The sequence below is a fragment of the Gracilinanus agilis genome, chromosome 5, assembly GCF_016433145.1.
Source record: "Gracilinanus agilis isolate LMUSP501 chromosome 5, AgileGrace, whole genome shotgun sequence".
Lineage (NCBI taxonomy): Eukaryota > Metazoa > Chordata > Mammalia > Didelphimorphia > Didelphidae > Gracilinanus > Gracilinanus agilis.
The window spans coordinates 116,084,334-116,096,823 of record NC_058134.1 but is presented as its reverse complement, the minus strand read 5'-3'; the positions used below and the strand labels follow the sequence as shown (position 1 = coordinate 116,096,823).

The window sequence follows — 12,490 nt, the reverse complement described above, 5'->3', positions numbered from 1 at the left end:
AGGGCCTGTGGAAACTAGCAAGCAAATGACAAGAGCTTGTAACAAATTTAATTAAGGGAACTATGGTCTAAAGCAGGGGTCGGCAACCTTTTTGGCCGTGAGAGCCATAAACGCCACATTTTTTAAAATGTAATTTCGTGAGAGCCGTACAGTGCTCACAGTGCCACTCCTGTAACAGTGCCTGAAAAAAAATGGACTTTATGGCTCCTACAGAAAGAGCCATATCTGGCCCGCAAAAGAGCCAGCTATGGCCCGAGAGCCATATGTTGCCGACCCCTGCTCTAAAGGATTGGAATAGGGCTTTCTACACTTCCAGACTAAGGGCAAACCACAGGGTCAGGGGAGGGACTTATCTACACTGAACTGAGACCTAAAGCAGGCAGGGCCCGGAGAATAGCAGGGCTGAAGTGGGTATCCTCACAGCAGAGTCCTGTCACACTCCAGTGATGCTGCAGTTCCTCCAGGACCACTATCTGCACTCCTTCAGGTGGGTAGATTCTGGGAGCTGACCCAGCCCAAGTTAACCTGCAACTCAGCTTGGGATTAATAGTCTCTTACCAAAGTCTCCCACAAGTAGATGTCAGTCTTCCTTCAGGATCCCAGGGAAATAGGGTACAAACTCCTCTTCCTCTGAGGTTTCCCAGGGTCAGTTACAGCTTGTCCCAACCACCATGGAGTGTGTCTCAGAGAGAGAGGCCACACTTCCTGCTTCCCCATTCCATTTAGAATTCTCCAGCCCTTCCTGCTAAGTCTCCGAAAAAATAATAACTTCAGAGAATTTCAGCTTTTACCTACCGCTTGCTGTTCCCATCTTTCCCTAAACCCGTACCTGACATGGGCACTGCCATCAACAGGCCAAAGAAAGAATCTTTAAAAAGGAAAAATAGATTCACGAGGGCCTGACTTGGAAAATGAGTTCTTAATATTCTTAGAGACTTCAAAACAGGAAAATAATTTCATTTTCTTTACAATTATCAATGCAATTTTATATGTAAAACCTTTAATCTAATTTTGAGAACTTGTTACTGAAACACCCAAAGCCTGTATATCCCATTAGAAACCTCTAGAAACCAATGATGTTGTATGTATTCTAGTTCTTAGAGAAAATAGTCCGATCTTGCTTTCTCAAAATTTACTACGCCATTGAATCAGAAAACGCTCCCGTCTTTGTCTCATTCTCCTCTTTTGAAGATATTATCTCGGTATCGTCCGGAAAGAATAAGATACTTCGAAGACCTAATCTTACACATGAATATATAACTATTAACAAGTAGATGGCAAGCCCAAGAACTCATTTAATTACTTGCTCAGGATGTAGAACTGGCTGCAACTTTAGTTTAGAATAGTAAGGTTTTTTTTTTCTATTTGCATCCTGATTCTAAGATGGAAGGCAGGAAATTGGGGGATGATGTCTGGACCCGATTCAGGCTGGGCTTCTGCTTCAGGTTTGGAACTGGAATGAAACCAGCCACGTGTGGTCCATCTAACAGTCAGCCCAAGGAGGTTTGCTGGCCACAGCACAGAAAGATTCTCGGCCGCTTCCTCCGTCCGTCAGACCTGGCAAGTCTGAGGGTCAATTCCTGTCTCTTGGTGGCCTTCCTTTTGTACTTACACCACCGGGAAGCCACATCAATGGCCTGAATCTTAGTCCTTTACAGCCATTAAAGTCACAAGGATGCTTTTAAGGCCTTCTATGAAAAAAATCCTTGTAGGGAGTCACTGCTCCCACCACACTGGTCAGGATTGTGGAGCTGTCCAGAGCTCTGCTCAGCTCCCCCCACCCCACCCCCGTCCCTCCCCCTCTCAGCACGGCCCCTTGGGAGAGGACGAGTCTTCGGGTTAATGAAGAAAACCGTACCATTTCGACACAGTTTTACTCCCACTGCCATTTCTCCCCTCCCCATTCCAATACTTGCCAATAATAAAATGAGTGTGTCGGATATTTCAGGGTATACATTTCATTGATACTAAAGGGGGGATACAAGGATGTGGAGGAGGAATGATTTGTCATAAGAGAATTGGGTTTGAAGATGGCTGATGGTTACAGTTTAATATCTGTTTCACTTTATCCCAGAGGAAAGTCCTATGAGGCATCCAGCCGAGAATGGAGGCCTCACAAGACGGCCATGTCTTCAGGGATGTCTCTGGCTGGGGAAGAAGCAGCTCTTCACATTCTGGTCTCAATATCCACCTTGTCTTTTGCTCCCAGGGAAGCGTGACCATTCTCCTCGGGGAGATGAGGCTCCCTTTCCACCGCCTCCCCTCCAGATTCTGGTTTGGGCCAAAAGGGGATATACCGGAGCCAGGAAGCAGCACAGAATTTTGTGCCGATCCCAAAAGGGAAGTTGTAGACCTCCAAGACGTCCAGGGCCTCCTCCGAGTCCTCGTGTATTTGGCTCCACGCTACGAGTCCTCTCTCTTCCTGACTTCCTAATAAGAGGGAATAAGAAGTCAAGAGTGGGCCAAGCCCTGTGGAGCGTTAGCATTTAGGTCATGGTAAGGAACTCCCTTCTTTGGGGCAGATCCTTTGGGGAGGTTCCTGTCACAAAGATGTACTAGATAGCCTCAGTTTCCTAATCTGTAAAATGAGGGGATTGAACTAAATGAAGGCCCTTCCAGTTCTGAGTCCAGTTCCAGACCTTCTGGTAGGACTAAGAGTTGCTGTCCCGACAGACACTTGGAACCACAAACATTTAGAAATGGAAGATACTCTAACGATAATTTAGCCTGACTATAACTTCGCAGAGGATAAAATCAAGACGTCAAGAAAGGAAATGATTTTTCCCCAAATCCCACTAATGGCTAACGGCAGGGAGGGCCCAAAGCTGTGCTACTCTTATAGTGTGCTGGCTACCTCCCCATTCTGTGGGTCTGAGACACACTTCCTCTTCCTCCATGGAGTGTCTTTCCTGCTCTACAGTGCACCACCCAACGTGCTCCTCGTCCCATTAGTAAACTTTCCTCTGTTTCTCATGTTGGCCCTCCTCGGCACACGTTCTCCGTTTGTCCTGAGAAGGTAAGTGAGCGCTTGTTCTATCCTGTGTGTGTGAGCCGCCTCCTCGGAGGGGCAGGCGGGGCCTGCAGAGCTGGTGTCAGACGGCTTCTCCTTTCTACGCTCTCCTCTCACTCCCCGCACAAACTTCAGGCGCTGTTTGCTAACTGCCTGACCGGGGATGAAGACTGGACTAGAGGCTCTGCGGGCCTCGGCTTATCCTCTGACACACGTTCCAGCTCTGCGGGGGGGCAGAAGCCGCGGTGACCCGCCTTACCTGGGATGGTGTTGTCAAGTAGGAAGCCCAGGAATCCCCCCACAAACATGCCGGTGGTGAGCAGAACCTGGACGACCTGATCCAACTGGAGGATCCCTACAGCGGCGATAAGAGAAGGCGGGGGGAGAGGAGTCAGGGAGCTTCCGCAGGTGTGCCCTCGGCACAGGGACAATATTAAGTATAAATCTGGTCGTCCATCGACTCCGCAGATCCTCACCTGTCTGGATTCGTTCTGGATTCTTGTTCACCCAGTTAGGAATGGTCAGCCCAGAATAGATGGAGAAGCCAAAGACAAAGAGGTTCCTAGAAGAGTTCATGTCCACATACTGCAGGGAGAAGGAATCCCTGCAGAAGTCCTGTGAGTTACTCCTACCACCCAGGGGGAGCCTCTTGCTCAAAACTAGAAGTGAGGACCCAGGAAGGCGAGGCTCCCTTCTCTCGGCAAAGGAGAAGTCACGTGGGATGACTGGACACGGGATGGGGATGGCAAAGGGCTAAGAGGGACGAGTACTACTTGTCACGCTGTCACACCAAGCTGCGCTTGGCTAGTGTGATTCAGGAAGTATACCTGCTTGGTTAATCCACATAATTATAATTATATACCTGTTTAGTTAATCCACACGTGAGGAGTTGACTGTCTAACGAGAGTCAAAAGTAGGAAGTTCTTTTATACATTGTTTTGTTTTGTTTAATCTAAGCCACTTTATTCTCACAGGGAAATTCAGATTTGGGCCATTGTCATTTGAGAGGTGGGGTGTTGCAGAATCAGGGAATTTCCTCCTAACCCCGGTCCTACCATTTCATAATCCAAATCCCAAAGAATTTATTCCAAAATTTCTCTGCTCCTTTGAGGCAGATTGTCTTGAGGTCAAGGTTCAGTGCCTTGAAAATGGTAGGTGCTTATAAATATTTAATTAAATAGAAAAAAAATGCTTTTCTTTACCTGTAGATTAGAAATTCCCACAGCTGTGATGACCCCAAACATCACCAGGAACATACCCCCAATTACGGGGCTTGGGATGGTGGCAAAGGCAGCCCCAATCTTCCCGAAGATGCCCATCAGAATGAGCACACAGCCAGCAGCAATGATCACCATCCTGCTCCCCACCTGCAGCCAAAGGGAAGGGGGAGAAATAGGAGCACTTGGGACCAGCTAGCCTGTGAGGAGGGCACAGAGCCTCCACGTGGCTTCCGCGGGGCCAGGCCAGCTCCTGCTAGAACAATCTACTCAAGCAGATGAGGTAGAGAGTCACCATCCCGCTCTGTTTCCAAGGAGAGAATTCGAAAGGAAGCGGTAGTGAACTGTGAGCTCCGATTTCCTGTCTATTTGTATATATTTTTTGTATCATCTTGAAACATAAGCTTTATATGAATAAAGATCATTTTCAGTCCTTGGGACTGTATCTCTCAGGGCCTGGCCTCTAATAGGCACATAATAATTATTTGTTCATCGACTACCACCACAAATCAATTTGAGCTCCCTAAAATTATTCCTTTGTTCTGGGTACTCCCAACACTTATGCATAGTTAACTGCATGCTCTTACATTTCTTCAAACAAAGGTGTGTAATGGTTTTCTATTATTTTCATGCATTCTATATCTTATACATGTACATTTGTGTATCTGTAATTCTCCATATGTTTATATCTATGTCTGTGTCTATGTCTGTTTCTTCCTTATCTAGTTATCTGTCTTATCTTTCCAATTAGACTAAAGGCTCTGCGGGGGCAGAACCGGGCCTCAGTTTGCACACTCCTCTTATATGTTACACGAAATTTGCGGAGACGTCCAAGATATTGCCTTCAAAGGTCAGGCGTGCCCCTCACATGTTCTTAAGAGCTCATTTTGAATCTATGGGATGTGAATCAAATAAGTCTTCTTCCATCTGTATGGCCTTCACTGTGTTTATTACCCTTCCTGAAAAGTACTACTTTTCACCGACCACTAGAGATGGGCAGATCGGTGAATTGTGCCCTCCATGGCCTGGAAAAGCCGGCGCACCTTTCAGAAAGCTTGGCGAGCTCCGAGAAGTTAATGTCGGATGTGGCTTGGGGGCATCCACAGGGCCCGAAGTCAGTTTGGGTCCCGGCGTGCTAGCGGCAGCTCTTCTCTTTTCTCTTTCTCCTCTCTTCTTCCCTTTTCCATCTGCTTTCACTCTCTTCCAAATTCTCTTGGCTTTTTCTGTCTAGTTCTGGGGGGTCCCTAATGCCTAGACCTGGTGCCCCGAGGCTTTTCTTGGGACGACCGCCTATTGTTGTAGGCCAGACACACTCTCTCACCATTTTTCTCTGAGGCGATTAGAGGGAAAGTGTTCTAATATTGCTCTTTTCTTGTGGCAGTCCAGGGAAAGAACCTCTCCTATCCTGCTCCATTGGGCAGGGTATCTTGAGCTTTTTTTTTTTTTATGTCACAGATCCCAGCTTCCAAATGGATGACTCTTTTTTTTTTTTTTTTACTTTTATTTTTTATTTTTTTTAACCCTTAACTTCTGTGTATTGTCTCCTAGGTGGAAGAGTGGTAAGGGTGGGCAATGGGGGTCAAGTGACTTGCCCAGGGTCACACAGCTGGGAAGTATCTGAGGTCACATTTGAACCCAGGACCTCCCGTCTCTAGGCCTGACTCTCAATCCACTGAGCTACCCAGCTGCCCCCTGGATGACTCTTTTTGGTATATAAAGCTGCCTGTTTTTAGTATTTGTACTCTTGCCAGTGCTAGGCTACACGGGCTGATTTCTGGATCTCCAGAGCCAGGGAAGGCGATCATCATTGCCCTTCGGGATAGACTCAGGCCTTTCTCCGGATGCCCCGAAACTCACTCCAGCCTGGAAGCACCATCCGCCTCCAGGGCCTCTCCCTGGGATTTGGACGGCTGCTCCAAGAACTTCCATTTAAGGCCAACCGCATGTCCTATCTCTCCAGGACAAGTCAGGATTTTCTCTACCATTTCCCCACTCTGGTGCCTTTGTCTCCGGACCCCTTTTTACCGGCCTTTTATGGGCTGTCTTGCTCCTAAGAAGGTAAGCTCCTCCAGGGGAAGTCTTTATCTCTATTTGCATGGCTATTCCCAAAGTTTAACAGGCACATAGTAGGTGCTTACTAAATGCCAGTTGACTGAGCCTCATTGTAATACAGAAAACCATACTGCCGTATTTCCATGGGGCAAGTTGGCAGTTGGCCCTAGTTAGAACACAGAACCTGGCATGCTCCAACCTGGGGTTAAGAGCTTGCGGACCCCTGGCCACTCCCCTTCTCATTTGTCCTTCTGCCTTTGGGGCCCTGGGGGTGGGGTGACAACATGGCATTCGCTTTTAGGCTAGGTAGGATCAAAGCATCACTGCAAGCCACATAGGAACATCATCTGATTCAGCGATGATTCCTTTACCAAAGATTCATTTATTTCCAACACAAGAGGCCACTTTATGTTCCCACCCAGGGCTGGTCCCTTGGGTCAGCTGAGGGCCATCCCAGGAAGTCCTTCAACATCTTAAACTCAGATTCGAGAAGGTGGCTGTTAGCTAGTTCTTGGTTTTACCTCAACCTCTCACCAGGGCCCTTCACTACATCGATTACTCAGCAAGCCCTTCGCTGTAGTCCTAGAGCTGGCTGTTTGCTCCCTTTCATCTAACGCCTAACAGGGACGGAGCTCGAACCTTCTAAGAGCCGAGTTACTGAGGACGGAGAAACGCTGCAGCCCTTCTCTCCCTTCCTGCCTCGCTTGTAGAAACCCCAATGGGAAGTCGCAGGAGTCGGGTGCCCAGCAGGGGAGAGTCCCGCCCATCTTTCTGCCAGCTGGGGCCGAGCCTTTGCTTCCTGCATCTTCTCTCTGGGCCTCTGGGCCTGGCCCACACCGTCGCCTCCATGGCCGGCTCCTCCTCTGGCTGTCAGTATTACATCGTTACATGATTATTACATTATTATGACAGCCCCTTCATTCATTACGTTCTTTATTCACTTAGCATCTAAGCATTCCTTATATTCGCTGGGAGTGATACAAAGATCCCAGGCCATCTTCTATCTCACTTTTAAATGAGTCACCAGAATGGTTACCAAAACAAAAAAATGTTTAAAGACTAAAATATGGCACGGGGTAACACGATATAATGGAAAATTTGGAGTCAAAAGCCTGGAGTTTGAATTCCGTTTCTGCTATTTAAAGTTGCCGTGAGGTGGTGCCATGGGTAAGTGTGCTGGGCCTAGAAGACTAAGTTTAAATCTGGCCTCAGATGCATACAAGCTGTATGACCCTGGATAAGTCACTTAACCTCTGCCTGCCTTAGTTTCCTCAACTGTAAAATTGGGATAATAATAGCAGAGTATTTACCTCTCAGAGTTATAAAAAAGATCAAATACATTTAGGAGTAGATAGGTACTATTCTAGTCCCCTTCCTTACCCTCTAGGCTTCCCTTTGCTTATATGTAAAACAAGAAGATAAGATTAGGGCCTCTAAGATTAGTTTGCAGGTCTAAAATCTATCCTCCTAGGATGCTCCGGGAAGAATCCACAGACTTGGAGCTGCCAGATAGCTCCATGGATGGAGAGCCAGGCCAGGAGATGGAAGGTCCTGGGGTCAAATCTGGCCTCTGGCACTTCCTCCCTGGGTGACCCTGAGCGAGTCACTTTACCCCAATTGCCTACCCGACAGTCCTCTTTGCCCTGGAACCCACACTTAGTAGGCAGAAGGTAAGGATTAAAACAACCACCACCAAGCCTGGCTTCTCTGGGAACGCTGAGCTAACAGGCTGGCCCGACAACCCCGGCCACCTTACCCTGGTGATGCCCAGCGCCCCCACGTTCTCGCTGTAGGACGTGGTGCCGTTGCCGGTCCCCCACGCTCCCGCTAGGAGGCAGCCAAGCCCCTCGATCCCGATGCCCCGATTGATGGCATGCTTCGGAGGGGGTGGGGCCCCCACAAGCCTGGCACAGGCATAATAATCCCCCACGGATTCCACCATGGAGGAGATCACCCCAGCGATGATGCCGAACACCCCAGCCAAGCTGATGGTCGGAAGTCCCCACTGCCCTGGAATGAAACACAAGCGATTAATGTAGGGCAGTCAGGCTCTTCTCTCCCCCTTCCTTCTGCCCTCGGCCTCGGAAGTCTGGGAAGTCCAGACTGAAGGCGAGCCATTGGTTAAAGGGCCCAATAGATGTAGCTCACGATGGTCCCACGGCACCTGGGCCCCAAGAATAACATTTGATCGTGGGCGTTCCTCGGAAAATTGAAAGCCTTCCACGAATACTCTACTGGCGGAGCTTGTAAGACCTCCATCCATCCCACTAGACCTTTGGGATGTGCATTCCTGCCCTCCTCCTCCTGCCTGCCGGAAGGGAAAGCGGCTGCCAGACCATCCGAGGCCAGGCCGGGCAGAAAGCGTCAGAAGTCATGGCGCCTCTTGGGATGGCCTTGCAGACATCTAGGAGCTGAGAAGGGTCCGAATAGCTCTTCTGAGGGACTCTCCTTCGGTCATAAGCCAAGAAGCCCAGGCGAGACCTCTCAGCAGTTTGAAACTTTCCTTCCCAAACTCACCGAGGACCCAGGGTGAGGGCCGAATGGGCACAACTGACCTTATTTCTTCAGAAATGATCTAATTCGGGGCAGCTGGGTGGCTCAGTGGAGTGAGAGCCAGGCCTAGAGACAGGAGGTCCTAGGTTCAAACTCGGCCTCAGCCACTACCCAGCTGTGTGACCCTGGGTAAGTCACTTGACCCCCATTGCCCACCCTTACCAATCTTCCACCTATGAGACAATACACCAAAGTACAAGGGTTTAAAAAAAAATAAAAAAGAAATGGTCTAATTCAAGGATTTAGTGTCTTAGTCCTAGACTAACCCCACTTGAGATAAAAAATATGCTAGAGGGAACCCTATTTTTCATCCTGGGGCCAGGGAATGAGCCAAGATGGATGGATGATTAATGTCTTTCTTTCCTCCCTTCCTACTTAGCAGTCCCTGACACGCCAAGGTTTGTTTGGTTCTGGTTAAATAAGGAAATATAGACTCAGTAATGGGTTAGGCCTGGAGCAGGGGGAAGAACAAGTGATCTGAAATCTTGTGAGCCAGTCTAAGGAAACTTGGAGACAAAAGTTCTCTTGAAGGACTTGTTTTCCAAAGAAATCTGGCACTGAATTCACTCTAAAGGGAACCTGGATTCTAGTCTGGTCTGGAGTCTTTTAGGCCTTCTCAGACTTGCCAAGAAGAACCCATATTCTACCCCCCAGGCTGCCTCTGTGCCCACCCTCATATCCTCATATCCCACTCTGACCCCTCGTTGCTCCATTTGGTCTCATACTCCGGAGACCAGACTGGGATCAAAATGGCAGCTGGGGAAAGAGTGACATCCAGCCAGGCTCTGCCTGAGGAGTTCTTGGCTATCCTGGAAGCTTGGGAAGGCAAGCAAGGTCCGCTGTCTTCACCTAGGACTTATTCCTTACGCCTGAGGATTTCTACCAGGTAGGAACAGAAGCCACTGACCATACCTGGGTAAGGGACGCGGAACCAAGGGGCCTGGGACAGCACGCTGCCTTTGGTGTCTGTCCGCGCCAAGTAACCATATGCAGAAGGAGACGAGGGGAAGGCATTGGTCACAGTAAGGACATAGCAGAGGATCCAAGAAATGGAAAGTCCCAACAGCACCTGTGCAGAGAGAAGCAGCTCAATCATTCCATGCAAACTCCCCTCATCCTAGCCTGAGCTGCCTGCCTCAGGGAAAGGGAGATGATGGGGAATAAGGAGCTACCCTGGAGCCAGAAGTCGTTTCCGGGCCATGGGACTCTCATAACCAATAGAGACAGATAGGGATTGGCTAGAGATAAGCTTCGTCTAAGGGAGAGGTAGGAGCAGAAAGGGCAGCAGCTGGCTGGGGGGGAGGTCTAGGGCTTTGCCCCCTTCTTAGCTAGCTGACCTTGAACACGCCACTTAATTTTGGAGGCTCAGTTCTCTCATTAGAGTCAAAAGATCTCGGCGTTGGAAGGGCTTTAAAAAAAGTCAAAAGTCAGCCCTTTTTAGCATCCCCAAGACATGACTATTTAGCCTCTACTATGTCTCTAGTAAGGGTGAAAATCACCACGTCTAAGGCAGTTCACTCAAATTTTTGGCAAGTTTCTCCTTACATTGGGCAAAAATTGGCCTTTGGGCAGCTTTCATGATTCACCATTTCTACTTCATAGCCTGAGTAAGGACAGTGAGACGTGTCCTGCTTGATTCCAGGAGTTGTTATGAGAATGACATGAGATAACTTGTGAAAGGGCTTCACACACGGCAAAAGAGCAAGGAGGGCAGGCTAGCCCCCCAAGTAAGACGGTCACCATTACTGGACTGCCGAGAGACAGAGAAGAAGAGAGCAAAGCCCAAGTGACCCTGAGTGACTCGTCAGCACCAGTGATCTAGTTTCCTGCTTTTCCCTGTCTGACTTCTTTTTTTTAGAAATAACTTTTGTTGATATCTTTTGTTTTAACATCTCAGTCATTTCTAGAAATAGCTTCCCTACTCTCCAGATTAAAGGATCTCTTGCTCCAAAACAAACAAACAAACAAACAAACAAAAATAGTCCTTGTCACCTCCAACCCTGTTTTCTTTTGTCAAGAATGAAAACCAGATTTGAATGCTATGATATAGAGGAGAACGTTTTTTGCCTCAGGACCTTGTTTTAAAGACTAGACCAGTAAAAATCTCTTGGGAGAGGACTCTCTAAGGGAGTAGATCCGTTTTGATACTTGGAGAATTTGGTATTCATGACTTCTCCTCTACAGTGGCCTGCAGTACTCTTTAGAAAGAGGAATTACAGAAAGATATAAGGCTCAAGAAAAACAAATTTCAAAGAGAACTTTTTTCCTCCCTGGTTTTAGTTCTTGGCCCTCCCACCAAGACTCCATAAAGTTTTGACTTTGCCAGATTTCTTGAAGGATCCGTCCGAACCTTTTAGCCTAGAGAAGAGACGATTTAGGTGGGGCCCAATGACTGTGTTCAAGTATCTGAAGGACTGTCAGGTGGGAGAGGGATGAACCAGGAGTAATGGGTAGAAACTGCAAGGAGATCAACTTGGGCTTGATGTCAGGAAAAACTTCTTCCCGGTTAGGGCTATCCAAAGATGGAATGAAATGCCTCAAGAGGTAATGGGTGTTGCCTTCAGGCAGAAGCTGGATGACCACTTGTCAGGTGTGTCATAGGTAGAAAGGCCTTTTGTGTCTAGATTGACCTAGCTCTGAGGTTCTTAACCTTTTTGGTGTCATGAACCCCTATATGTTAGCCTGGCGAAACCCTTGGACCCCATTTAAGAATGATGTTTTTAAGTACATCAAATAAGATCACAAAGGAAACAAAATTTAATATAAGCATCAAAGTATTTTTAAAGGGGGCAGCTAAGTGGCTCAGAGATGGGAGGTCCTAGATCCAAATCTGACCTCTGACACTCCCCAGCTGTGTGACCCTGGGCAAGTCACTTAACCCCCATTGCCTAGTCCATACCCTTTTCTGCCTTGAAACCAATACATAGTATTGACTCCAAGATGGAAGGTAAGAGTTTAAAAAAAATTAAAAACAAACTTATGGATCTCAGGTCAAAAAACAATGGACTAGAAAGATAGTCTCTAGATCCCCTTCCAATTTTCAAATTATGCAGTTATGCAATTAAGAGGAGCCAGAGAAAAACGCTGAATGAACTTTTGTGTTCCTTTTTTTGAGGGGAAGAAAAGTTACTAAAACTATTAGTAAGTTAAAAGTAAAGCAAGAGAACAATATAAGCATCTACAGCTGTGAAACTCAAAAGAATAAAAGAATACTAAAAGTCATGTATAATGGCCAAGCTTGGTCTCTAAGATGAAATAAAAGAGATGCATTACTCTCCTTTGCTTAGAAACGTAAGGAACTATTGATTTGGAGTGTTAGTTTAGGTTTGCAATGTTGGTTTAGATTAACTGGGTTCTTTTTTCTTCTTTGCTACACAGTAAGACTCACTGTGTAGAGAAGGGGATGGAGCATATTTGGAAATGATGGTGATAGGGACAGTCGGGTGGCTCAGTGAATTGAGAGCCAGGGCCAGAGAGAGAGGTCCTGGGTTCAAATCTGACCTCAGATACTTCCTAGCAGTGTGACCCTGAACAAGTTACTTAACCCCAATTGCCTAGCTCATACTGCTCTTTTGCCTTACCAGTTCCAAGGTGGAAAAGAAGAAAGGAAGAAAAGGAGAAAGGAAGAAAGGAAGGAAGGAAGGAAGGAAGGAAGGAA

General features: G+C 47.5%; 1 protein-coding gene across 4 annotated transcripts in view; it reads right to left on the bottom strand.

Moving 5' to 3' along the window:
• Positions 1-1,857: 1,857 nt before the first annotated feature.
• LOC123249483 (solute carrier family 23 member 1-like) overlaps positions 1,858-12,490 on the bottom strand; it is a 45,035-nt gene continuing 34,402 nt past the window's right edge. For 3 of the 4 annotated variants that reach the window (XM_044678518.1, XM_044678520.1, XM_044678519.1), the window contains 6 exons: positions 9,745-9,901; positions 8,036-8,289; positions 4,213-4,377; positions 3,487-3,595; positions 3,270-3,365; positions 1,858-2,430 (listed from right to left, as the gene is read on the bottom strand). In XM_044678518.1, coding sequence (XP_044534453.1) covers positions 2,168-2,430; positions 3,270-3,365; positions 3,487-3,595; positions 4,213-4,377; positions 8,036-8,289; positions 9,745-9,901 — 1,044 coding nt within the window. In that variant the 3' untranslated portion in view covers positions 1,858-2,167. The other variant, XM_044678521.1, reaches the window with a different exon arrangement.